At 43.4% G+C, this 26271-nt stretch overlaps 1 protein-coding gene across 1 annotated transcript in view; it reads left to right on the top strand.

Moving 5' to 3' along the window:
• LOC134356544 (chromodomain Y-like protein 2) overlaps positions 1-26271 on the top strand; it is a 208143-nt gene that overhangs the window by 123149 nt on the left and 58723 nt on the right. The window contains exons 2-4 of the mRNA XM_063067507.1: positions 7719-8316; positions 9029-9243; positions 24605-24777. Coding sequence (XP_062923577.1) covers positions 7719-8316; positions 9029-9243; positions 24605-24777 — 986 coding nt within the window. The remainder of the gene's footprint in view (positions 1-7718; positions 8317-9028; positions 9244-24604; positions 24778-26271) is intronic.

Raw genomic sequence — 26271 nt, 5'->3', positions numbered from 1 at the left:
GGAGAATGTGCAAACTCCACACAGACAGCTCTCCCAGCTCAGGACTGAACCCAGCTCTCTGATGCTGTGAAGCAGAGAATCTAGCAGCTGAGCCACTGTGTTGCCCTGATTTCTTTCTACACTTTACAGAGCTGATTATCATCGTCGTTAATGAACAGACAATTTTATGAAGCAAAACAGACAGTCGAATCAGAAAATCAAATCTCACACTCAAACCAGAAGAACCTCTAGTTTGATTGTGACATCTAATTAGACACAGTAGGTTATCAACAGCAGTCTGTCTAATACCACCCATACAGTACTCTGCTATGTTTGAATCGTATTCAGATCCCAGAGTATTAACACACAGCAGAGGTTGCAGCTGTTTCATTGAGAGATTTATCTGAGGCCTCACAACTGCAGTCACCTTTGGCGCTTCTCCAAGTTATTAATTTTAGATTTATTTAAGTTTGTTGAACAAGTGCTGCTTAAACACTTCTAACCCTATAATATCAACAGGCTAATTATTTTGATTTTACTATAACCCATGATTTTAATACTTTGATTTTGACCCTCTTGGCTGTGAACAGTTTGTATCCTTGAAGCATAATTTAATCTTTCATTGAACCCAGAACCAGCCAGAGCAGATGTATGGCCCTATCCTGGCTAGAAATGATTGACAGGACAAATATTTAATTGTCATTATCAAATTAGATTTTCAGATGTCCATTTAGAAGCGTTATTTAATTCAGCATTATGTTTTTGTTTTTTTAACAAGTTATATTTATTAAAATCAAGCCTGAAGATTGACTTGGTTGTTAATGCAAGCAAGGCATTTCACTGTATGTTTAAATGTAAATGTGATAAATAAGTGAATCTGAATATATTAAGGTCAACTTTACACACTGTGGTACTTTATTGGGTGCTTCCAGTAGCTAATAAAGTGGCCACTGAGTGCATGTTTGTGGTCTTCTGCTGCTGTAGCCCATCCACTTCAAGGCTTAAGAGCAACACACACAAAATGCTGGAGGAACTCAGCAGGCCAGGCAGCATTTATAGAAAAAAAAGTACAGCCAACGTTTCAGGCTGAAACTCTTCGGCAGGACACAAGGAATTTCTTCATCCAGAGAGTGGTGAATCTGTGGAATTTGTTGCCGCAGGCGGCCGTGGAGGCCAAGTCATTGGGTATATTTAAAGCAGAGGTTGATAGCTTCTTGATTAAATAAGGCACAAAAGGGAGAAGGCAGGAGATTGGGGCTGAAAGGCAAATGGATCAGCCATGATGAAATGGCAGAATAGACTTGATGGGCCAAATGGCCTAATTCTGCTCCTATGTCTAGTGGTGTGATTTGGACTTTAACTTCCTACAAATTGAAGCTGTAGCCATGGACAACAGCATGGGTCCTGGCTCTGCCTGCCTTTTCATCGCTACATGAAACCAATTACACTCTGACTTTGCATAGTGGTGATTCATTACAACACAGTTAGTCAATTCTTATATTGAAATTTTTAAAAATTACAAAAATTCATTCTAAACCACACTTTTCAAGAGTGGCCACCATTACAGTAAACATTCAATCAGCCAATGAGAGCATTTTACATACACTCTAAGCCACTCACAACCAATCACGTATTAATTCACTCTCTGCCTCCCTGCGTGTGTAAACGTTCTTGCTCCCTCACCAGTTTATTCCATTTTATTCAACCATAATGTCTGGAAAACGGCCTGCAACTTCCAGTGAGGGGAGTGCATCTAAGATGTCTAGGAAAAGCATTAGCATGGATGTGGTACGGCATGAGGATGTTAATAATGGTGAAATTGAAGAGTTACTGCATTCTCATGGTGAGAGCCTTAATAATGAAGAGCTTCGAGAATTGGCAGAGCAACACAACCTGGGTGAATCTGAGGACACAGATGGAGAACAGGAAACACCAGCAAGAAACCTCACCACAAGATTCCTCACGCTGACATCACCACGATCTCTCAAGTCATGGACCAGTTCATTGAGATTGACCCTGACTGGGAGCAAAGCAATAAGGCAAAGAGAAGTGTTCTCGACATGATTTCCTGCTACAGAGAACTGCTTCATGAGAGGAAACTTAAGAGAAGGCAGTCAAATCTTGGCGCCTACTTGAAGAAGAAGCCAAGGTTAGAGGAGGGCCCACAGCCTGGTCCCTCCTCTCAGACGTAACCAGCACCCGGTTCCCTCCACCGCTGCTATTCCACTGATGTACAGGTTAGGCCTATTTGTGTGTTTGTTACTCCACAAATTACTGTGTCTACAAAAAATAATATTTCATATATCTTGGGTTTCATTTTTTAAAAGTCAGGCACACAAGTCCATTCACGTAATGTTATAATGACCCCGCATAGCGCTGATTTACATAGCGCTCCACCTCCAAGGAATGCTTCCTCAGCGTTAAGCGGGGTCTGAGTGGCACTCCTCCCCCATCTCTTCCTCTGATCCACGTGATTTCCCTTTCAACTGTCCTTCTCTCTTGGTCCATCGGATCTCTGGAAAGTTAAATTATCAAAGATGTTAGAAGTAAAAGATTACCAAAACCGGAAAGCAGAGATGCCGACAGCACTAAGTATCAAGACAAGCCCTTAAGTCGCCTAGGCTGCGTGCCAGTTGCTGGATGTGGGATTATTAAAATGATTGCCCAGGGGTCAGCTTGGACATGATAGGCTGAACAACCTGTTTCCATGCTGAATGACTCTTCTAACCACCTCTGGATGCTTCCCTCAATGACAGTGCTATTCATGCATCCAGCACTCTGTGTCAAAAGCTTACATCCAACATCAGCTCTTTACTTTCCTCCGTTCTCCTTAAAGTTATGACCACTTGCGTTTGCCATTTCTGCCTTGGGGAAAAAGTCTGGTTGTCCACTTGATCTATGCCTCTTATCTTACACATCTTTATCAAGTCTCTTCTTATCCTCCTTTGCTCCAAAGGGAAAAGCTCGCTCGACCTATGCCCACAAGGCACACTTTCCAATTGAGGTAACATCCTGGTAAATCTCTTCTGCACCTTCTGTAAAGCTTCTACATCCTTCCTATAAAGAGGCAACCAGAACTGAACACAAGTATGGTCTAATCAAGGTTTTCTAGAGCTACAACATTACGTCACAGTGCATGAACTCAATACCATGACTAATGAAGGGAACACCTTCATTCTCTGGGGATGTCCCCACATGCTGCCTCGGTAGTGCGGGTGTGTGCTATTTCCCTGCCATTGACTGCACACTGCAAGTTTTAGCTTGGTTTTGCAAGTCTTGTACATTGCATTTTGCAACAAGTTTTTCCGTGCTGTGGCATTGGAGAGCGTCCAGAGGAGGTTCCTGAGAATGATCCAGGGAATGAAAGAGTTAACATATGAGGAGCGTTGGATGCCTCTGAGCCTGTACTCGCTGGAGTTTAAAACGATGCAGGCAGATCTCTTTGAAACCTATCAAATATTGAAAAGCCTAGATAGAGTAGACATGGAGAGGATGTTTCCTACTGTGGAGAAGTCGAGGACCACAGGGCACAGCCACAGTCCCTTCAGAACAGAGATGAGGAAGGATTTCTTTCGGAGATGAATCTGTGGAATTCGTTGGCATGGACAGCTGTGGAGGCCCTGTCACTGCGCATATTTAAAACAGAAGTTGATATGTTCTTGATTAGTGAGGGTGCCAGTGGTTACGAGAAGAAGGCAGGAGAATGGGGTTGAGAGGGGAAATAATCAGCTACGATGGAATGGTGGAGCAGGCTTGATAGGCTAAGTGGCTAATTCTGCTTCTATGTCTTATGGTCTTATGTTTTCGGAGAAATAAGCTTTGTAAAAGTTAGGAAGAGGCCGATTTATACACAGGAGCAAGCTGTACCTTTGAATTTTACCATAATGGGAATGTTCTGTTTGCTTGTTACTTCACTTAACAGTAGAACAGATCGAGTTACTGAAAGAACTGGTACCCAAACTCAACAACTGATTTAACACTAAAAGGTATTTTGTAAACTGCTGTTAAATTTGAAGGACTGTATTTATTGATGTTTCCAATTTAACATAAATGCCGATCACATAACTGATTGTGAGAAGAGAAGCTGTGTACTGGTTAATTTAATAAAACTCACAACTTGTAACTCAGCAAATTAACTGAGTCAGACTATTGAGTAGATCGGATTCCAGAATTAATATTTAATACCGTTAGGTGTGTTAGAGCCTCAGTATTCTATTTTGTTAACATTTGTGCGAACCAAGATGAAGAATGTTAGTATTGGCATTGTTGCAGTAGTTAAATTTGGGATTCTATCCAACAGAGTTCATTGAGTTGAGTATGGTGCACTCTATGAAGCCCTCTGAAGAGATCCACGTGCAGTGATAGCCATTGGCTGTATAAGAATCCTTCTCTGGAATTGTGTTTTGTGTTGTGAAAGTGGAGCCCCAAGATAAGGAATTTGTTCTGGTTTTAAAAACACAAACGCGAGGAAATCTGCAGATACTGGAATTTCAAGCAACACACATCAAAGTTGCTGGTGAATGCAGCAGGCCAGGCGGTACCTATAGGAAGAGGTACAGTCGACGTTTCGGGCCGAGACCCTTCGTCAGGACTAACTGAAAGAAGAGCTAGTAAGAGATTTGAAAGTGGGAGGGGAAGGGGGTGATCTGAAATGATAGGAGAAGACAGGAGGGGGAGGGATGGAGCCAAGAGCTGGACAGGTGATTGGCAAAAGGGATATGAGAGGATCATGGGACGGGAGGCCTAGGGAGAAAGAAAGGGGGAGGGGTGAAGCCCAGAGGATGGGCAAGGGGTATAGTGAGAGGGACAGAGGGAGAAAAAGGAGAGAGAGAGAAAAAGAATATGAATATATATATATAAATAAATAAAATAACGGATGGGGTATGAGGGGCATTAACAGAAGTCAGAGAAGTCAATGTTCATGCCATCAGGTTGGAGGCTACCCAGACGGAATATAAGGGGTTGTTCCTCCAACCTGAGTGTGGCTTATTCAATCCCTTCCTCCAGCATTTTGTTAATGGGACAGTAAGCTTTCTTAATCCATGGGTTTGGATGGCATTTGTACTCAGGAAAGTTGATAGAGCTTAAACATATGGTTCAATATCTGGGATATCTTTAACTTGTGAAGAGAAGATCACATATAGTGACTAGCTCGCTGAGAGTCTAGAAAAGAAAGGTGGACAGTGTCGAATACGGTCAGATAGTACTTATCAAAAGCAAGTTTTTAGTATTGTGGGCAGGGATGTAAGCACAAATTTGCAGGCTCAGAAACTGCACAAAAACACCAGAATTTGTGGAATAGAAACTAAAACATGGTTGTTGAAAAGATGCATTTGTGAGCATGAACCACATGTATGAGGTATATGTATAAATGCATGGTAGGCATCTGTCTGTCTCGAAGGACAATGGTTGATGATGATCATCACCACAAGACTGGACAGAAGGTATGGAGATCCTCAGATGCCCAGTCGTCAAGATCCCCATCTCGGCCTCAGTAGTCCAAAGGAAAGCTTATGAAGCAATACGTTTGGCACCAGCTTGGCTGCAGGAGCTGCCAGAGGGATATTCAATGACATCCAGCTGCCGTAGATGCTCCTCTCTGGATTTGCTGTCTGGGTTTACTCCCGTAGCCTTCATCTGCCCCGAGGCTGCCCACAAGGCAGTGGAGCTACTTACCCATAGCTGGGGATCTGGTTCACAAACACCAGGGTGTGTCCACACACCTGTGGCCCTGCGTGCTACGTGTACAGGGGCCAGACTTCCTCCCCGTCCTCAGCCTGAGCTCGAAAGGAGTTCAGCTTCCGTGTGTCACTAGCGAGGAGGCCCTACATGAGGCTTGCTGTTGGAGAGGCTATGTACTGACAGGGAAAGACTTGCACATTCAGCTCTCCTTTTCGCAAGACTACTAGACAGTGGCGGAAGCTGAAAGTGAGGGCGACAAGCACTACCCGCTACACTACCACACGAGACGTATCACACAAACCATTTTGACACAAATGCACGCATGTTAAGTATGTACGTGATTTAGAGTATATGTAGGGTGTAATAGTGGTGTGGTTAACTACATGGGGTGCACTGTAGGGTAGTGGTTAGCGTAACGCTTCACAGTGTTAGCTGCAAGATTGGGGTTCAATCCCCAGCATCATCTGTGAGGAGTTTGTACCTTCCCTGTTCCCCACCATGACTCATGAGTTTTCACCGGGTGCTGCTGTTTCCTCCCACATTCCAAAGGCGTATGGGTGAGGGTTGGTGAGTTGTGGGCTTGCTATGTTGGCACTGGAAGCATGGTGACACTTGCAGGCTGCCCTGCGCAGTCTTTGCTGGTTTGATTTGATGCAAATGACACATTTTACTGTATGTTCTGAGGTACATGTGACAAATAAAGCTAATCTTTAAATCTTTATCTTTAATCTACTGGACTAGTAATGTAGCACCTTGGATGAACAACCTTGGGACCCGAGTTCAAATTCCACCAAGAAAGCCGTGGAATTCAAGTTTTTATTAGTAATGATGGTCGCAAAGTAGATTTCTGGAAGGGACCTATCTGGTTCACCATTGTCTTTCAGGGAGAAAAATCTCTCCTTAGCTGGTCTGCTCTTGTAACTTCAGACCCACTATTGAGAGTTTTCTCTTAAAGTGGTCCAGCAAGCCAGTCAGTTGATGACAGTAAACACTGACTTGCCGGTGAATGTCCAAGTCCCAATAAATATTTAAAAAAATACTATGCATAGTGTATATTGTGTTTGTGTGCGTTTATACTGTATGAAAGTATGTGCATTATTTCAAACACATTTCTTAGGGCGGCACTTGGTATAATTCTCTACAATGCGTGCAGCCCGGGTTCAATTCCACTGCCGTCTAGAGGGAGGTTGTATGCTCTCCCCGTGGCCGCGTAGGTTTTCTGCGGGTCTCTGGTTTCCTCCCACAGTCCAAAGATGTATGGGTTAGGGATAGTGAACTGTGGGCATGTTATTGTTGGTGCCAGAAGCATGGCGACACTTGTAGTCGGCCCTCAGTATTTACTTTGAATTTTAAAATGTGCTGTTTGCGTCAATGACCAACACAGTCAGAGGATGTGCTGGGGGCCGACGGCGAGTGTTGGCTTTTGACGCAAGCAGCACATTTTTACTGTTTTGATGTACATGTGACAAATAAAGCTAAAACTAATTTCTTGTCAGCCGTTTAGTAATACTGTCCATAAGGTAGTAGTAGGAAGGAATGTCCATAAGGAAGGCCAGAGCTTTTCAGCTTAGTCTGTGCATGTGTCAGTTTGTTCCAATCAGAATCAGGTTTATTATCACTGAAAAAACGTGCAACAACAGAAATACTGTATATTAACAAAAAGTGAGGTAGTGTCCAAAGCTTCAATGTCCATTTTGGAATCGGCTGGCAGAGGGGAAGAAGTTGTTCCTGAATCGCTGAGTGTGTGCCTTCAGGCTCCTGTACTTCCTATCTCATGGCGTAGTCCATTCAAAGTCAATGTCGTAAGTGTTTGTTTAGGGATTCTGCCAGGCTTGCCTCCTTTGGTCTTCTTTTGAACTAAGCCCACACCAAAGCGGGTGAGTCTTAGCTGACTTCTGAAATCACCAAGCAAGCCAAGGGTAATTGGAGATGGGTGACGAATTGCTGCCCATGTTACAGATGCTTGAAGTAAATGTTTCTGTTGGGTCATTGTACTGGTGTGAAATGGCAATCGCAAACACAATAATCTATATGCAGAACTTTTCTCCCTCCATTAGGTGGAGAAGATTGTTGACAAGAGGAAAAATAAAAAGGGGAAGTGGGAGTACCTTATACGGTGGAAAGGCTATGGAAGTAATGAAGACACTTGGGAACCAGAGCATCACCTCCTTCACTGTGAAGAATTTATTGATGAGTTCAATGGACTCAACGCTTCCAAAGAAAAGCGAACTAAATCAGGGAAACGGGGAAATAGCCCAAGGCAGGTCTTGAGGGACAATCACGGAACTGCTCCATTCAGAGCCTATGAATCCACCAAGGGGAAAGGAGGAGGAGGATTGCGAAAAAAGCGGACTAATAGCGCACATCAAAAGCAAAAACGGGCTTCCATGGCCAGAGATGGAAAGCACAGTTCTGGGGATAACAAGAAAATCATAGCTACTAAAACTGTGCATTACAGAACCACTGCGAGTGGGGTGCAGATAATGCCTTACAGAAAAACGGATAACTCGTTTCAGAATGGCGACGCTAGACACAGCAAAAATGCATTACAGTTTGACAATACCTCACGGCAACAGAGAATGACTGTGGATCCCGGAAAGCCTGACTTTGTGGAAGATGGAGCCAATGACGACCCTCCTGTCGTCAATGGAATAGGTACGTGATGACTGTGTACAGCACCAAAACGGGCAATTCTGCCCAACTAGCATATGCTTGAATTTAGACTCCTTAATTAGCAAAAGTTCAATTGTTCCATTTAACATCAGGGAATGTATATAATATACAACCTGAAATTCTTACTGTCCTCGGACATCCACAAATCATGCAACGTTTTGTAATTATTTGAACTTGCAAATTACCCAATTAATTGTGCCTCATGTTCATGTAATTTCAAAGATAGAATATAGACCATCATAGCATAGTTCAGGCCCTCCGGCCCATGATGTAGTGCTGATGCTTTAACCTTCTCCAAGAGTATTAACTGACTTCTAATGCTTCCCTCTCACATAGCCCTGCATTTTTCTTTCATCCATGAGTCTATATAAAGCTCCCTAATGTATCTGTCTCTACCACCACTCCAGGCAGCTCATTCCAGCACCCTCCACTCTCTGTGTTGGAAAAAAAACCTACCTCTGACAACTCCATATACCTACCTCAAGTCACCTTATAATTATGTCCCCGCATATTAGCCAATTCTATCCTGAGAAAAAGGCACTGGCTATCCACTCTACCAATCTATATACTTCTCTAAAGTCTTTTTAGTAGCTGATAACAATGTCTTTTTATTGATTAATTATATCTAATTATGTGCAAGTAGCTGGTAAGATGGATGATTGACATTTCATTTTAGAGGTGATTTCACTTCCAGGTATCTCAAATGGACAGAGTAGTCTATCGTGTTCAGTGAAGAGGAAGATGGTGGAGGAGAAGGACGATTATGTGTTTGACAAACGCCTCAGATGTAGCGTTCGACAAAATGAAAGCAACTATCGATTCAGGGATATTGTTGTCAGGAAACAAGATGGCTTTACCCACGTTTTACTCTCCAGCCAAACCTCAGACAACAATTCGTTAACACCTGAGGTAAGGCCTCATGCATTTTTTTTGCCAAATAATATGTGATCCATAAGATAGAAATTCTACATTTGTCTTCCTTGTGTCAGAAGTGGGATATTATCTATATGCTACTAAAACTCTCATGCTCTGTTTGTCTGTTTGTGACCTCCAATTAGTGCAAATGGTGCATTACTGTGGCACTATTTTTGGCTAAATCAACTTAAAATACGCTAACTTACAGAATGCAGGCAAAGTTCAGGATTATATATTAGTATAAAATTGCTCACTCGCCAAAATCAACAGCCCCGCTTTCACCCGGGAGCCGATGTCAGCCATGATGGAAACCGCGACGCAACACCACGACACATGCGCACGGCCAGCCTCAGAAGCGATTCACGATGCTCACAGCAGCGACACCAACTGCAGCAAAAGGACAGATCAGCTCGATTTCGAGCGGTCACATTCTGCTAATTACCATCAGCATGTGCAGGATTGGGACAGATCAAACTGAGACCCATCAACAAGAGATTTTTAAATCTTATTGTAATGACGTACTTCCAGACACCCATCAAACCCTTTGCTGCAGTCAAAGGACAGTTGTGACTATATCACGTCCATTTAGGAGAGCGCCAACCACATCATCAACAATAATCAGCATCCTTTGGTGTTACTGCTTCGTATCTTCTATCCAACATTAGGTTAAAAAAAATGGTCAGCCTAATTATGCCACGTGGAAAGAGAAGGGGGACATTATAGTCAAGAGATGACGCCAAATGTTGTCGGGAAGCGGCAAGAAGAGGGAGAGAACAAGAATCGGATGAGGCCAGGGCCGCATGACTCTGAGATCAAAGATTCGAGACAAAAAGGATGAGAGAAGAAGAGACGGAGGAGGTGAGGCATGCACGTCTCCAAAATGATAACAACTGGCATAGAAGGAGGAGAGATGAAGAGACAAAGGGGCTGAGAAATGCACATCTCCAGGATCAGAGACAAACAACAAACAACAAATAGCAGAAGAGATGGGGGATGAAAGGGCTGCACATCTCCAGAATGACAAAAACAGGCACAGGAGGAGGAGAGAGGAAGAGACAAAGGACAGAGAAATGTACATCTCCAAGGTCAGAGACAAAGGATAAACAGCAGAAGAGATAAAGAGACGGCGGATGAAAGGACTGCATGTCTCCAGAATGACAACGAGAGGCACAAGGGTGGCAGATCAACCAGAAATGGTGCCATCAAAAGTGTCCTCCGTTAAACGAGGAGGAGCTATATTTGCCTTGCCTCGCGTCGTTCCTCTTTAATAAACTGAGGTTTTCTTCTTCAATTTCCAAAGCAAAGCGATACCAATAGCAATGTTCATTCTGTTCACATCAGACTGCACTACCCTTCTCTCAAAGGGCGTCCCAACGGGTCACCCCGTTGTCTACTGTGCTGTTAAAATATGAATCCTGAAAGTTAAATTAATGTGCCATTCATTTGATCAGTCTTCGTCGTTGGGCAAAGGAATTGAGATTGGTGAAGAGACCAGAAAATCAATCAAACCAACTCCACACTGCATCACAATGAAGCACCTTTATCCTTCCCTCTCCAACCCCCTTTCCTCCCTTCCTCCAACCCATTATCTTATAAAAGGAGGGCTTAAAAAAGAAACAGAGAAGGAATATGAGGACTGGAAATTTCCACTAGATTAGAAACAACTCTGGGCACTAAATCCACAGCTCGTGTTCACATGAAACCCACGGTCATAATTCACAATATCCAAAACCTTGACTCTAGACTGCATTCATTCAGTGCCATTCTAGATTGGCCACATGCCCGCTCAATGACAGTTCCCAGTGAGATCATCTTGATTCTACCTTCTGAGAAGGAATTCTCATATCACACATACTGATGCTTGGAGCAACGAACCAGGCTGATCTTCATTTCCCTTGCCAGTGGGACACCAGCTGCCTGTAATCAGTCTGAGACTCTCATAGATCAAGCCTTCTATGAGGACCAGTATGGCTAAATCCTGTTTCTAAGACCAATTTGAAAACCTGGGCCCTTTTTGGACTTTGGAAACAGTAACTTCAGCCCATCTAGTCCATGCAGAGCAAGATGCCTATCTAAATGAATCCCATTTGTTGGTGAGGTCTTAATGCAGCAAGTTAAAATGTAAACAAAATGGGGCCATTCACTCATTACCCCCAGTTGTGAACCTTTGCATTTCTCAACTTCTCATGGCTGTAGGTGTTGAGCCACCAAACATATTTAAGGCTAATATTGGTAAGGACATAAAGAGAATCTAGGGTTCCAAGGACTGGACAGAAAAGTAGGCATATAATCTCTGATCAATATGCCGTGTTGAATGGTGGAGCAGGCATGAAGGGTTGTATAAAAGCCTAGTCCGAATTCTGTTTATTATGCTTTTTGACTTAAGAGTTCAAAGTTCAAATAAAGTGCATACCCTACCCTAAGATTCATTTTCTTGCAGTCAACATCATTAAATTATGACGTAGCTATATACAGAATGCTGATATGCTCAAACTGGCTTCCTTCTTTCTTGAATTGCAGTAGTGACTATACTGTTAAATCCTTAAATCCTTCTTAGATACATGGTCAGCAAATATCACTAAAAATATGCAGGTTATTTGGTCATTATGACATTGCTGTTTACAGGTTTAATATCACCGTTATATGTCATGAAGTTTGTTGTCTTTATGGCAGCAGAACGATGCAATACATAATAATAGAGAAACATGAGTTACAGTATGTATGTGTGCGTGTATATATATATAATAGTTAAATAAGTAGTGTAAAAATAGAAATAAAAAAATACTGAGGCAGTGTTCATGGGCAGAGAGGAGGAAGCTGTTCCCGAATCGTTGAATGTGTGTCTTCAGGCTTCTGTACCTCCTTCCTGATGGTATTTGAGAAGAGGCATGACCTGGGTGATGGGGATCCTTCACGGTGGACACTGCCTTTTTGAGGCATTGCTCCTTGAAGATGTCCTGGATACTATGGAGGTTATTGCCCATGATGGAGCTGTTTAAGTTTACAGCACTCTGCAGTAGCCCCTACCCCATTCCAGCCAGTTAGAGTTCTCTCCACTGTACAGAGCATACCGAAGGAATGTTTGATAGAAGTTATTTTTTTTATTCACTTACTAGATGTCAGGATTGCTGTTGCTGTTCCTAATTATCGTTGAAAAAGTGGTGGTGAACTTAAAAGTTCAAAGTTCCAAGTAAATTTATTATCGAAGTACATATATGTTCTTCATATACTACTTGAGATTCATTTTCTTGCAGTCAACATCATTAAAAATGTGGGTTATTATGACAGTGCTATTCACAGAATATTGATATGCTCAAGCTGGCTGCTCTGTTTCCTGCTTACAATAATGACTATACTATTAAATCCTTAAATCTTTCTTAGATGTATGTTCAGGTGGTGAACATCACTAAAAGATGCAGGTTGTTTGGTCATTATGGCATTACTGTTTACAGAATTCTCATGTGTACAAACCCACTGTCCTGTTTTCCCCACTGTAATAGTGACTTTTGTGAACTAACTTTTTTTTTGCTACATTAAAAGCTCCACATAAGTGCATATTGCAGAAAGCTTTGGGAGCTCCTGCTGATGAAAAAGGCTGTATATAAGTCCAAATCTATTTATTGTTTGTACCGAACCTGGGAGTTAACAGTCATACTCAAGAGGACAGTGCACTTAAATGAGTCTGCCATGTTATCAGAGATACTTGAATAATAGTGGCTCCTTCCTTGACTGCACACTGTGGTCTGCTGTGAAATGTACACTTTCTGGACTGTGGCTATCTCTTTCCCTGAAGGGCGAAAAAAAAAGTGCTTATTGGTTCTGAGCTACAAAGTACGAGACTGTGGTCACAAAAGAGCAGGCCTGCTGATGCACCAGAAACGACAGAGTCATTGAGACGTTTGATCACAATATTGTTCACGGCTCTCCACATCCCACAGCAGTCCCTTCAGTCTCAAACGTCCCGAGTCTTACAACTAATCTCATTATCCTTTGACTCTTCAGGCAGGCAGATGGGAAGACTGGAAAAGCTGGTTGAACAGTGGGAAGCCTGGTTGATCTTTGGCTGTGTATTCAGTGATACCATTGTTCTTTGTGTGCGTAGCGATAAAGTAATTAGTCCAATTTGTCCTCCGCACTCCTGACCTCCGACCTCTGACTACCTAGTCGAAGGTCATGCTTCATAAAATGTTATTGATCAAAATGACGGTTCAGCCCTTAAGATACTGGGTATGAGTCTGTTTGTTCGTAACAATCAGATGCTTTATCAACCTGTGTGCTTCTCCTGGTCTGACCATTGAGATGATTACTGTCATCAGGTCAATACATCTCAATCTCCTGTGGGTGGTCAGCCGCAGAAAGAGCATACAGGGCAGCTGTGGTTCAACCAGAAGAGGTCAAAAGTATTATCACTCTTAGTTCTGTCCCCTCTCCACTCAAAATCCAAGCCCCATAGGGGTATAAAAGCAGAAATTATAATTTACAGGAAATGCTTTGAAGGAACTGTGTAAGATTGTTGAGTTTGCTCAATCAATACCTTGAGAGTTGTGGTGGCTGGAGAGGTATGAGTGAGTCTTGAAGCTGGTATGTTGGTTGAAATACCTCAGCACTCCTGATCTTTCAGAGCTGACAAGAACAAAATCAACGTTCTGCCTTTGTCCAATCACAAACAAGAGAAAATCTTCAGATGCTGGAAATCCGAGCAACACACTCATAATGCTGGAGGAACTCAGCAGGCCAGGCAACATCTATGGAAAAGAGTACAGTTGACATTTCGGGCCAAGACCCTTCGTCAGGACTGGAGAAAACAAAAGGATGAGTCAGAGCTAGAAGGTGACTTTGTCTGCTGTTTAGAATTAGCCACCTTCACCTTTCACGCGTAAGACAATCTTAGCCCAAGAAATGTTTGATAGATGTGTTTTTTTTTATATTCACTTACTGGACATCAGAATTGCTAGCGTTTTTGCCCACTCTAATTATCTTTGAAAAGGTGGTGGTGAGCTTAAAAGTTCAAAGTTCAAAATAAATTTATTATCGAAGTACGTATATGTGACCATATACTACCCTGAAATTCATTTTCTTGCAGGCATTCACAATAGAACAAAGAACAATGGCAGAATCAATGAAAATCTACACACAAAGACTGACAAAGAACCAATGTGCAAAAATGACAAGCTGTGCAAATATAAAAAAGTTATAAGAATAATAAATAAATAAAACAGAAGATGAGTTGTGGTGCCCTGGCAACACCGTTAGAAGAAAGCATTTAGCAGACTGACAGTTCTAAATTGGGAATAGAATATAAAGGTTGAGACATTATGTCACAACCTTATAAGACACTGGTTAGCCACACTTGGAATACTGCGTGTAGTTTGGGCTGCCACGCTGCAGGAAGAATGTAATTGTGCTGGAAAGGGTACAGAGGTGGTTCATCAGTATGTTGCCTGGATTGGAGGACGTTAGTTATGGGGAGTCTTTGTTGGCACCAAACTGCGATGACATTGGTGCTTTGCCCCCAGCACATCCTTAGCTGTGTTGGTTGTTAATGCAAGCAATGCATTTCACTGTATGTTTACATGTGATAAATAAATGGATGTGATTCAGAATCTGAGACATTGGATTGTTTCATCTTGTGTACCCTGGAACAAAAGAGGATGACGAGTGAACTGTGAGAAGTTCCCAAGTAAATTTATTATCGAAGTACATACATGTTACTATGTAAACTCAATGGGCATTTTATTTGGTACACCTGTACACTTGTTCGTTACTGCAAATATCTGATCAGCTAATCACTTGGCAGCATATCAAAGCATAAAAGCATGCAGACATAGTCAAGAGGTTCAGTTGTTCAGACCAAATATTTCTTCCCCATTCTGATGTTTGGTCTGAACAACTGAACCTTTTGACCATGTCTGCATGCTTTTATGCATAAATTTGCTGCCTCATGATTGGGTGATTAGATATTTGCATTAACAAGCAGGGTACAGGTTCATTTGTTCAGGCCAAACATCAGCATGGGGAAGAAATGTTATCTAAATGACTTTGACCTTGAAATGATTATTGGTGCCAGGTAGGGTGGTTTGAGTATTTCAGAAACTACTTATCTCCTGGGTTTTCCTTACACACAACTCTCTCTAGAGTTTACAGAGAATGGTGAGAAAGACAAAACAACATCCAGTAAGCCGCAGTTCTGTAGGCGAAAACACCTTGTTAATGAGAAAAGTCGGAGGAGAATGGCCAGAGTGGTTCAAGCTGACAGGAAGGTGATATTAACTGAAACAAACACACATTACAACAGTGGTGTGCAGAAAAGCCTCTCTGAATGCACAACACATTGAACCTTGAAGTAGATGGGCCACAACAGCAGAAGACCATGACCATTCACTCAGTGCTACCTACAGGAGGTGCCTAATAAAGTGGCCACTGAATATATGTACTTTGATCATAAATTTACAGTGACTTTGACTTAAGGTAAAAGTTCTAGGATGACAGATGAGTCTGCCTTGTCTTAGATTTTGTCAAACTTGTGTAGAATCTCTTCAGGGGGCTCTGGTTATTGTGAAGTGGTTGTTACCCTGAAAGGCAGCCATATTTGCTCCGTGGGCCTCTCCCAGAGATCCGAGCCAGAATATCCTTGCTGAAGTATCACTCTGTAAATTTCAGTTAAGTTACCCCAGGTATCCTTTAACTCCACTGGGTAACACTATTAGCATTGAGGAAGAAGGTCCCCAAGTTCAACAAGACACTCTGAGTGCAAAAATTGAGCTCGTACTGCAGTGTGAGGGTGCCATGTCATCAGAGCAGAGATATGAAACAGTGGTCGACCTACTCCCTCATGAGACTAAAACAGCCATGCCTCTGGAGCTCTCAGTGTGCCAGTACTGATCATTCTCTCCAGACAGTATTCCCAAAACAGGTTTGTTCAGATTCACTCTCAGGTTTATTATCACTGACATAGGTCATGAAATTGATTGTGTGGCAGCAGTACAGTGCAAGACATAAAAAACACTGTAAGGTTACAGTAAAAAACGTTAAATAGTAAATAAAGAAATGTTGCTAAAAGAAAGCAAAATTGTGAGGTAGTACTCATGGACTGTTCAGAAACCTGATGGTGAAGGGGAAGACCCTGTTCCTAAAACATTAAGTGTGTGTCTTCAGACTCCTGTACCTCCTTCCTAATGGCAGGATTGTGGAGGGGGCATGTCCTGGATGGTGAGGGACCTTAATGGTGGATTCCGGCTTGTCGAGGTACCACCGTTTGAAGATGTTGTTGCTGGTGGAGAGTCTGGTGCCCATGCTGGAGATGGCTGAGTACAACCCTCTGCACCTTTGTGCATTGGAGTCTCCATAGCAGACAGTGATGCAGCCAGTCAGAATACTGTCCATGGCAAATCTGTAGAAACTTGCTGGAGTCTTTGGTGACACATCAAATCTCAAGCTCTTAATGAAGTAAAGCCATTGGTGTGCCTATTTCATAATTTATGTTGGGCCCAGGATAGATCCCCTAAGATGTTGATGCCCAGGAACTTGAAGCTGCTCAGCCTTTCAACTACTGACTCCTTAATGAGGACTGGTGTGTGTTTACTAATACATTTCCCTGCCATATCTCCTGCTTACACTTCAGAATATCTTCATAGGCTCTAAGATATTTTGTAACATTGTGTACGAAGCACAATAGAACTGCAAACGTTTCTTTAACGTTCTGTCTTCAATGGCTGTAGTTGGCCATCTTTCTGTTGGTGGAGCCACCCAGCAGAGCATATTGCCTTCTTAAATCGTCTCGGCATCTGAAGTCTCATCTGTTGCTATGGTGCACTCTTGTGGTAACATGTAATGTGATGCAGAGTGTGCTGTGATGGTTAACCAGCCTCACCTTATAGTGAGTAGGTGGTCTTTCAGTCTCGCAGGTGCTCCCACACTGGAAGTTCATCTGTCCTGCAATCACTGCAACGCATCTGTAAGATCAGCCCACAAACAAGATCACAAGTTCATTTTTCAGCATTCAGCAACAAAATTACTTTCATTATTAATGAGAAGAAATACCACAATAACGCCTGTCTCAGGGTTTTGGGAACAAGAAGAAACCAGTTAATTCATGACAAATATGTCTCTCATTTAAGTCTTGTCTCAACCAACACACACAAAATGTTGGTGGAACACAGCAGGCCAGGCAGCATTTATAGGAAGAAGTGCAGTCGACGTTTCGGGTCGAGATCCTTCATCATGACTGACGGAAAAAAGAGATTGTAAGAGATTTGAAAGTGGGAGGGGGAGGGGGAGACCTGAAATGATAGGAGAAGACAGGAAGGGGAGGGATGAAGCCAAGAGCTGGGAAGTTGATTGGCAAAAGGGATAAGGCTGGAGAAGGGGGAGCATCATAGGACGGAAGGCCTTGGAAGAAAGAAAGGGGGAGGAGAGCACCAGAGGAAGATGGAGAGCAGGCAAGGAATTATTGTGAGAGGGAAAGAGAGGGAAAAAAATTTAATTAGGGATGGGGTAAGAAGGGGAGGAGGGACATTAACGGAAGTTAGAGAAATCAATGTTCATGCCATCAGGTTGGAGGCTACCCAGACGGAATATAAGGTGTTGCTCCTCCAACCTGAGTGTGGCTTCATCTCAACAGTAGAGGAGGCCATGGATTGACATATCGGAATGGGAATGGGACGTGGAATTAAAATGTGTGGCCACTGGGAGATCCTGCTTCCTCTGGTGGACAGAGCATAGGCGTTCAGCGAAACGGTCTCCCAATCTGAGTCGGATCTCACCAATATATAGAAGGCCACATTGGGAGTACCAGACACAGTATATCACACCAGCAGACTCACAGGTGAAGTGTCGCCTCACCTGGAAGGACTTTCTGGGGCCCTGAATGGTGGTGAGGGAGGAAGTGTAAGGGCAGGTGTAGCACTTGTTCCGCTTACAAGGATAAGTGCCAGGAGGGAGATCGGTGGGAAGGGATGGGAGGCACAAATGGACAAGGGAGTCGCGTAGGGAGCGATCCCTGCGGAAAGCAGAAAGTTGGGGGGAGGGAAAGGTGTGCTTAGTGGTGGGATCCCATTGGAGATGCCGGAAGTTAAGGAGAATTATATGTTGGACACGGAGGCTGGGGGGGTGGTAGGTGAGGACAAGAGGAACCCTATCCTTGGTGGGGTGGTGGGAGGGTGGGGTGAGAGCAGATGTGGGTGAAATGGGAGAGATGCGTTTGAGGGCAGAGTTGATGGTGGAGGAAGGGAAGCCCCTTTCTTTAAAAAAGGAAGACATCTCCTTTGTCCTGGAATGAAAAGCCTCATTCTGAGAGCAGATGCGATGGAGACGGAGGAATTGAGAGAAGGGGATGGCATTTTTACAGGTAACAGGGTGGGAAAAGGAATAGTCCAGGTAGCTGTGAGAGTCCGTGGGCTTATAGTAGACATCAGTAGATAAGCTGTCTCCAGAGACAGAGACAGAAAGATCAAGGAAGAGAAGGGTGGTGTCAGAAATGGACCAGATAAATTTGAGGGCAGGGTGGAAGTTGGAGGCAAAGTTGATGAAGTCAACGAGCTCAGCAAGCACGCAGAAAGCAGCGCCAATGCAGTCGTCGATATAGCGAAGGAAAAGTGGGGGACGGATACCCGTATAGGCTTGGAATATGGACTGTTCCACATAGCCAACAAAAAGGCAGGCATAGCTGGGACCCATATGGGTGTCCATGGCTGCACCTTTAGTTTGAAGGAAGTGGGAGGAAGTCTTGTGTCCTTTGGTTCCAAAATATACTTGGCATAAAAATCTACCCTGCGTTTTGAAATATCTCCTGCAACACACACACAAAATGCTGGAGGAACTCAGTAAGTCAGGCAGCATCCATGGAGAGGAAATAAACAGTCACTGTTCTGGGCTGAGAACCTTCAGCAATATCATTTGGTGTCCCCACATCAGCGCATCCTTGCACAAGGGAGCACCCCCTGTGTGTGATGTTCTTCAGAAGTTCGTGGAGGTTCTTCTCGTGCTCAGTCATCACCAACCCCCACCTGATGGACCTTACCACACCCGTTCCATTATTGTAGACAAACCCATTCCTTTTGAAAACTGCCCAGTGGCCGAAGTGGGCTGTGTTATGTTGTGACACTTGAGGCCCACTTTACCATATCAGCTTGTGGGGAAAGGAGAAGGAAGTTTTGGTGCCATCTTTTTGGTCAGATGTCTTCTTCCAGTTGTCCATTAGTTCTGATCTGATAAACATGAAGTCACTCCTCTTCCTGCAAGGTTTCTTCTGCATTTCTGGCCACTTTGAGGAGAACCCTGTAACCACTTTGGAGGTGTAGTTTTACCTTGAGATCATCCACTTAAGAGAGATGCATTGCCTTTGACTGTATAATACATTGGATTCCAGTTAATTAGGACACTTTGGGACCAGTATGTTTTAGCTCAGTTAACTGATTGCCCCAGTTAACCAAAGTTTCATGGAAATAGTTAAAGGGTAAAAAAAATACAAACTAACATTTAACTTTTTCTGCGTGTCGCACCAGTCAGCTATTCTTGTCTGGCGTGTAGTGTCAGGATTGGTCTCCTTTCGGATTAACCGGGTCACGATATGAACGTTCCTGACTCAACCCTTGTTTTTTACGAGGCCGAGTAGCTAGCTCGACACTCAACCGGCACGGATGGAAAGCGTGCTCGGGGGGTGGTCCGACCTGGATTCGAACTTGGGAACCTTCGCTCTGCAGTCCGGCGCTAATGCCATTGCGCCACCAGCCAGCCAACATTTAACTGAATAACATATTATATATTTAAATGAAATACAAAACAAATTAGAGCACTATCAACACTCTTTACAGTACCGTAAAACTGTATACGTTCATAATAGTTATCGACGGAGGAATTCATCTGCTGTGTTCTTTTGATTGACCATAAATGAACAAAATCAGTACAGACACCTAGTGCAGCTAATGGCCTACCTTCATAAGATGCTTTCAATGGTTGCACCCTCCGAATCTTCACTTTCATTGTAACATTCAAGATAATTGTCGATACCTTCAAATTTTTCATAGTTTCTAACTTGTTGAAGAAGTGAAATTGTTTCATTTTCACTCCCAGCTGATTCGGGCATTCCAAGCCTGAATGCTAGAAATTGCGGTGAGCAAAACAATTTTGAGTTGTCTTACTGCTTATTTCCTGCCAACTACCAGTGACTAAAATCATTGTTTTTCGAACACAATCCGACACAGTTGACGCTATTTAAAAGCTATTTGCTTGAAACACAGTGTAGTGTCTAACAGTCACACATGTGCACACGTCTGACTCTGGTTAGAAACTGTTCGGCAGTGGCTTCCTCCCCAGTTAAGCGGCATAGTGTCCCAAATAAACAAAGGGAATCCTAGCTATATTCTCGATTATTTTTTGTTCTTTAAGACTTGTCCCAAATATGTGGCTGCCCTGATGGCCCAATTAACCGGAATCCACTGTATTCAGATTGAACCAGTATGTGAGCAGCCAGTGGTGATTTTGACCAACACGGTTCAAGGTCTGGTTGGTGATGAATGTTGGGCTTTGTGTGACTGTTGGGTGAGGTGGATACGAGGAAAACCACTCCAGTGTACAGGAACATCTCACACCATTTCGATCATTCTGTGTTTACTGTCCGAGAATCCAAATTGGTTAACACTATTTTTCTTGACATTGCACACAGATGGATCTGAAGTTCTGTGGTTTTCTTTTCAGTGGTGGTCTTTTTACCACATAGAAGGAGATTTCTTGGCCATTTGAGTCTATACTAGCTCTGAGCAATGCCATTAATTCCATTCTCCCGCTTGCACCCAATAACCTCTTAGCTGACATGCCCAATAACACCTCACTGATTCCTCCGCCACCCATTAACACTGGAAGCAATGTACAGTAGCCACTTAACGCACCAGCCCATTTACCAGCTAGGACCAGATGAGATATACTGCAGGCTACTGTGGGAAGCGAGGGAGGGGATTGCTGAGCCTCTGGCAATGGTCTTTGCATCGTCAATAAGGACGGGAGAAGTACCGGAGGATTGGAAAGCTGAAAATGTTGTTCCCTTGTTCAAGAAAGGGTGTAGAGATAAACCAGGAAATTATAGACCAGTGAGTCTTACTTCAGTGGTGGGCAAGTTGTTGAGGATCCTGAGAAGCAGGATTTATGAACACTTGGAGAGACATAATCTGATTAGGGATGGTCAGCATGGTTTTGTCAAGGGCAGGTCATGCCGTACTAGCCTGATTGAATACTTTAAGGATGTAACAAAACACATTGATGAAGGAAGAGCAGTGAGTGTAGCGTATATGGAGTTCGGTAAGGCATTTGATAAGGTTCCCCATGCGAGGCTCATTCAGAATGTAATGAGGCATGGGATCTAAGGAGACCTTGCTTTGTGGATCCAGGGTCGGTTAATAAGTTTGCTGATGACACAAAAGTTGGGGATGTTGTGGATAGTCTGCAGAGTTGCCGGAGGTTACAGTGGGACATCAGTAGGATGCAGAACTGGGCTGAGAAGTGGCATATGGAGTTGAACTCATCAGTGTGAAGTGGTTCATTTTGGTAGGTCAAATCTGAAGACAGAATATAATGTTAATGGTAGGACTCTTGGCAGTGTGGAGGATCAGCGAGATCTTGCGATCCATATTGGTAGGTCACTCAAAGCTACCGCGCAAGTTGACAGTGTTGTTAAGAAGGTGTATGGTGTGTTGGCCTTCATCAACCGTGGGATTGAGTTCAGGAGCCGTGAGGTAATGTTACACCTATATAGGACCCTAGTCAAATGCCACTTGGAGTACTGTGTTCAGTTCTGGTCACCTCATTACAGGAAGGATGTGGATACTATAGAGAATGTGCAGAGGAGATTTACAAGGATGTTGACTGGATTAGAGAGTGTGCCTTATGAGAATAGGTTCTGTGGGTCTCGGCCTGAAACGTCGACTGCACCTCTTTCTAGAGATGCTGCCTGGCCTGCTGCGTTCACCAGCAACTTTTATGTGTGTTGCAACTCCAGACGGCATTGCTCTCGGGATCTCAGGAAACCCAGAAATATCGTCACCTCGACAAGGTGACAGTCCTCAGAGAAGACAGCTGTACAGTCATCAAACACGTAATGGATATCTTGAAGTAATGCTTCATACATCATCCTTAAGACCTCAGAAGTCAACTCCCCTGGAGCAGATGATATGCTGCTACATTTTATCCCCTTGCTGCAGACAGAGCCTGTAATTGATGTGGTCCTGTTCTGTTTGTTTGGTTATTTAGTTATCGAGATTCAGCACAGAGTGGGCCCTTCTGGTTCAAATCGACTGTCAGAATGCTTTCTTGGTTAACTGGTGAAAACTTGCTTTGGTCATCACTGTGATAGACTGAATAAAATCCTTTGACAAATAAGACCATAAGACATTCAGTCATGGCTGAATTATTATGCTCTCACTAATCAAGATCCTATCAGCCTCCACTTTAAATATGCCTTGGCCTCCACAGCCGTCTGTGGTAACAAGTTCCACAGATTTACCACCCTCTAGCTAAATAAATTCCTCTTTGTCTCTGTTCCAAAGGGATTTTCTCGTATTACATAAAAAACATAGAATATTACACCACAGTACAGGCCTTGCGGCCCACGACGTTGTGCCACCATTTTAATCTACTCTAAAATTAATCTAACCCTTCCCTCCTAGATAGCACTCCATTTTTCTATCATTCATGTGCCTGTTTAAGGGTTTCTTAAAAGCTTGTAATGTATCTGCCTCGACCACCACCCTTAATTAGGATTACAAATACCTGGGGATACAAATTGACAATAAACTGGACTGGTCTAAGAACACTGAGGCTGTCTACAAGAAGGGACAGAGCCGTCTCTATTTCCTGAGGAGACTGAGGTCCTTTAACATCTGTCAGACGATGCTGAGGATATTCTACGAGTCTGTGGTGGCCAATGCTATCATGTTTGCTGTTGTGTGCTGGGGCAGCAGGCTGATGGGTAGCAGACACCAACAGAATCAACAAACTCATTCGTAAGGCCAGTGATGTTGTGGGGATGGAACTGGACTCTCTGACGGTGGTGTCTGAAAAGAGGATGCTGTTCAAGTTGCATGCCATCTTGGACAATGTCTCCTATCTACTACATAATATACTGGTTGGGCACAGGAGTACACTCAGCCAGAGACTCACTCCACCGAGATGCAGCACAGAGCGTCATAGGAAGTCATTCCTGCCTGTGGCCATCAAACTTTACAACTCCTCCCTTGGAGGGTCAGACACCCTGAGCCAATAGGCTGGTCCTGGACTTATTTCCTGGCATAATTTACATATTATTATTTAATTATTTATAGTTTTATATTGCTATATCTATACTCTATTCTTGGTTGGTGCAACTGTAACGAAACCCATTTTCCCTCGGGATCAATAAAGTATGACTATGACTTAACAGTGTGCTCTATGCACCCCACCACTCCTGGTATAAAAAAAATCCCCTCTGTATTTTCCTCAAATCACCTTAAAATTATGCCTCCACATATTCTAAGGCTGGGTCCTCTGATCCTGGACTCTCCCACAAATTAAAGTAAAATAATGCGTGATACACGTAAAACTGCTAGAGGAACTCAGCAGGTCAGGCTGCTTCTATGGAAATGAATAAACAGACAACATTTCAGGCTGAGACCTTTCATCATGTCTCAACTTGAAATGTCGGCTATTTATTCATTTCCATAGATGCTGCCTACCCTGCTGTGTTCCTCCAGCGTTTTCTGTGTGTTACTTTGGATTTCCAGCCTCTGCAGAACCCATTGTGTTTAAAATATAAAAGCATGGCTTAAAATTAAAGCTCCAAATAGTCCTTGTGTTGGCGCGTGGCCAAGTGGTTAAGGCGTCGGTCTAGTGATCTGAAGGTCGCTAGTTCGGAGCCTCAGCTGAGGCAGCGTGTTTTTTGTCCTTGAGCAAGGCACTTAACCACACATTGCTCTGCGACGACACCGGTGCCAAGCTGTATCGGCCCTAGTGCCCTTCCCTTGGACAGTATCGATGATGTGGAGAGGGCAGACTTGCAGCATGGGCAACTGCCGGTCTTCCATACAACCTTGCCCAGGCCTGCGCCCTGGAAACCTTCCGAGGCGCAAATCCATGGTCTCACGAGACTAACGATGCCTATAAAATAAATAGTCCTTGTTCTGTTAATTCTGGGGAATTTTCTTTACTTGTTTATTGGTTAAATTAACACCAATGTTTTCTATGCTTGTGAATTATGGAACCTTTGCCTCAAGAACTGTATCTTGAACCTGGAGGTGTGTAAACATAAGAGGAAGAAAAGAAAGTCAAGGTTTGTTACTGTTCCTCACTTGCTGTTGGTGCCAGTGGCTGAATGTTACTCTTCTCTTTGCAGATTATGAAGGAGGTGCGGAGGGCTCTTGGTAATGCATCAGCCGATGACAGCAAGCTTCTGCTCCTGAGTGCAGTTGGCAGCGTGTTCTGCAGTGGCCTCGATTACTCTTACCTAATTGGCAGGTTATCCACTGACAGGAGGAAAGAGAGCACTCGGATTGCAGAAGCAATAAGGTATTTTTCTTTTGAATGGTGAAGACAGTTACTTCAGTTACACGTGACTTGCATCTTGTGGTCGTGGCTGGGAATAAACTCTTGTACTGTAAAACTATTCCTTCATTCGGAACCAGAAATATTAATCTTGTTCTGGATATATATATCTTGGTTTTATGCCTCATTATCTGAACTTGCTTGTGTTAATGAGCGATAAACCTTCATATCTGTCTCAATATGCCGTGATTTACATATCTGAATGCTGATTGATGGCTAATGTTCGAGTGTAAAGTAAGGCCAGAAAAATTCAGATCAGGAGTTAGCCATAGACCATTTGATCCTATTCAACAAGATCATATCCAGTCTGATCTTCTCCCCATCTCCACTTTCCTGTCTCTTCCCCATCACTCAGGACTTCTTGCAGCCCCAAAAACTGATTGTGAATTGGTCTTCTGCTGCTGTAGCCCATCCATTTCAAGGTTTGATGTGTTGTGCATTCAGAGATGCTTGTCTGCACACCACTGTTGTAACGTGTGGTTATTTGAGTTACTATCGCCTTCCTGTTAGCGAACCAATCTGGCCATTCTCCTTTGACCTCTCCCAGTAATAAGGTGATTTCTCACACAGAACTGTCACTCACTGGATGGTTTTTTTTTGCTTTTCGCACCATTCTCTGCAAACTCTATAGAGACTGTTGTGCATGAATATCCCAGGAGATCAGCAGTTTCTGAGATACTTAAACCACCCCATCTGGACCTGTAATCATTCCACAGTCAAAATCATTTAGATCACATTTCTTCTCCATTCTGATATTTGGTTTGAACAACAACTGAACCTCTTGACCATGCCTGCATGCTTTTATGCATCAGTTGCTGCCACATGATTGGCTGGTTAGATATTTGCATTAACAAGTAGGTGTACACCTGTACCTAATAAAGTTGCCACTGGGTGTATAATCAGTGGTACTGCATCCAGAGCTACCCGGGGTTGACCATTTCAAAGATTCACTGCTCTTTGACAGAAGAAGTTCCTACTCTTCTGCACTTTACTTGAGGAATCATTTACCCTGAGAGTGAGCCATCAGGTTCCAGACTTATCTACTAGTGGAAACATCCTTTCACCATTTACCCTGTCTAGTTTTCTGAAGATAATGTACAGTACTGTGCAGAAATCTTGGGCACGTACGTAGCACGGACACCTCAGGCTTTTGCACAGTATTGTATTTGTCAATGTGGAGCAGAGCAAAGGACGTTGGGAGTGGTGAGGGTGGAGCGCCACAGGACGAGTCGGACAGCTGGCAGAGAAGGAGTGCCAGGGTTGGGAGATGGCACGGGTGCAGACACACCCAACCCTGAGACACCAGGCAAGGTCATTTGATTCCAAACAATTTTTACAGAATGTCTCTCTGGTGCTTCCCACTCCCTCCCCTTTCCCCAACTATAATTCCCCTCTCCCTGCTCTTTTCCCCCTCTCAGTCCACAACGGAGACCCATATCAGAATCAGGTTTATCATCA

Source organism: Mobula hypostoma, chromosome 14 (assembly GCF_963921235.1).
Source record: "Mobula hypostoma chromosome 14, sMobHyp1.1, whole genome shotgun sequence".
NCBI classification, from domain to species: Eukaryota; Metazoa; Chordata; class Chondrichthyes; order Myliobatiformes; family Myliobatidae; genus Mobula; species Mobula hypostoma.
This window is presented reverse-complemented; position numbering and strand designations above follow the sequence as displayed.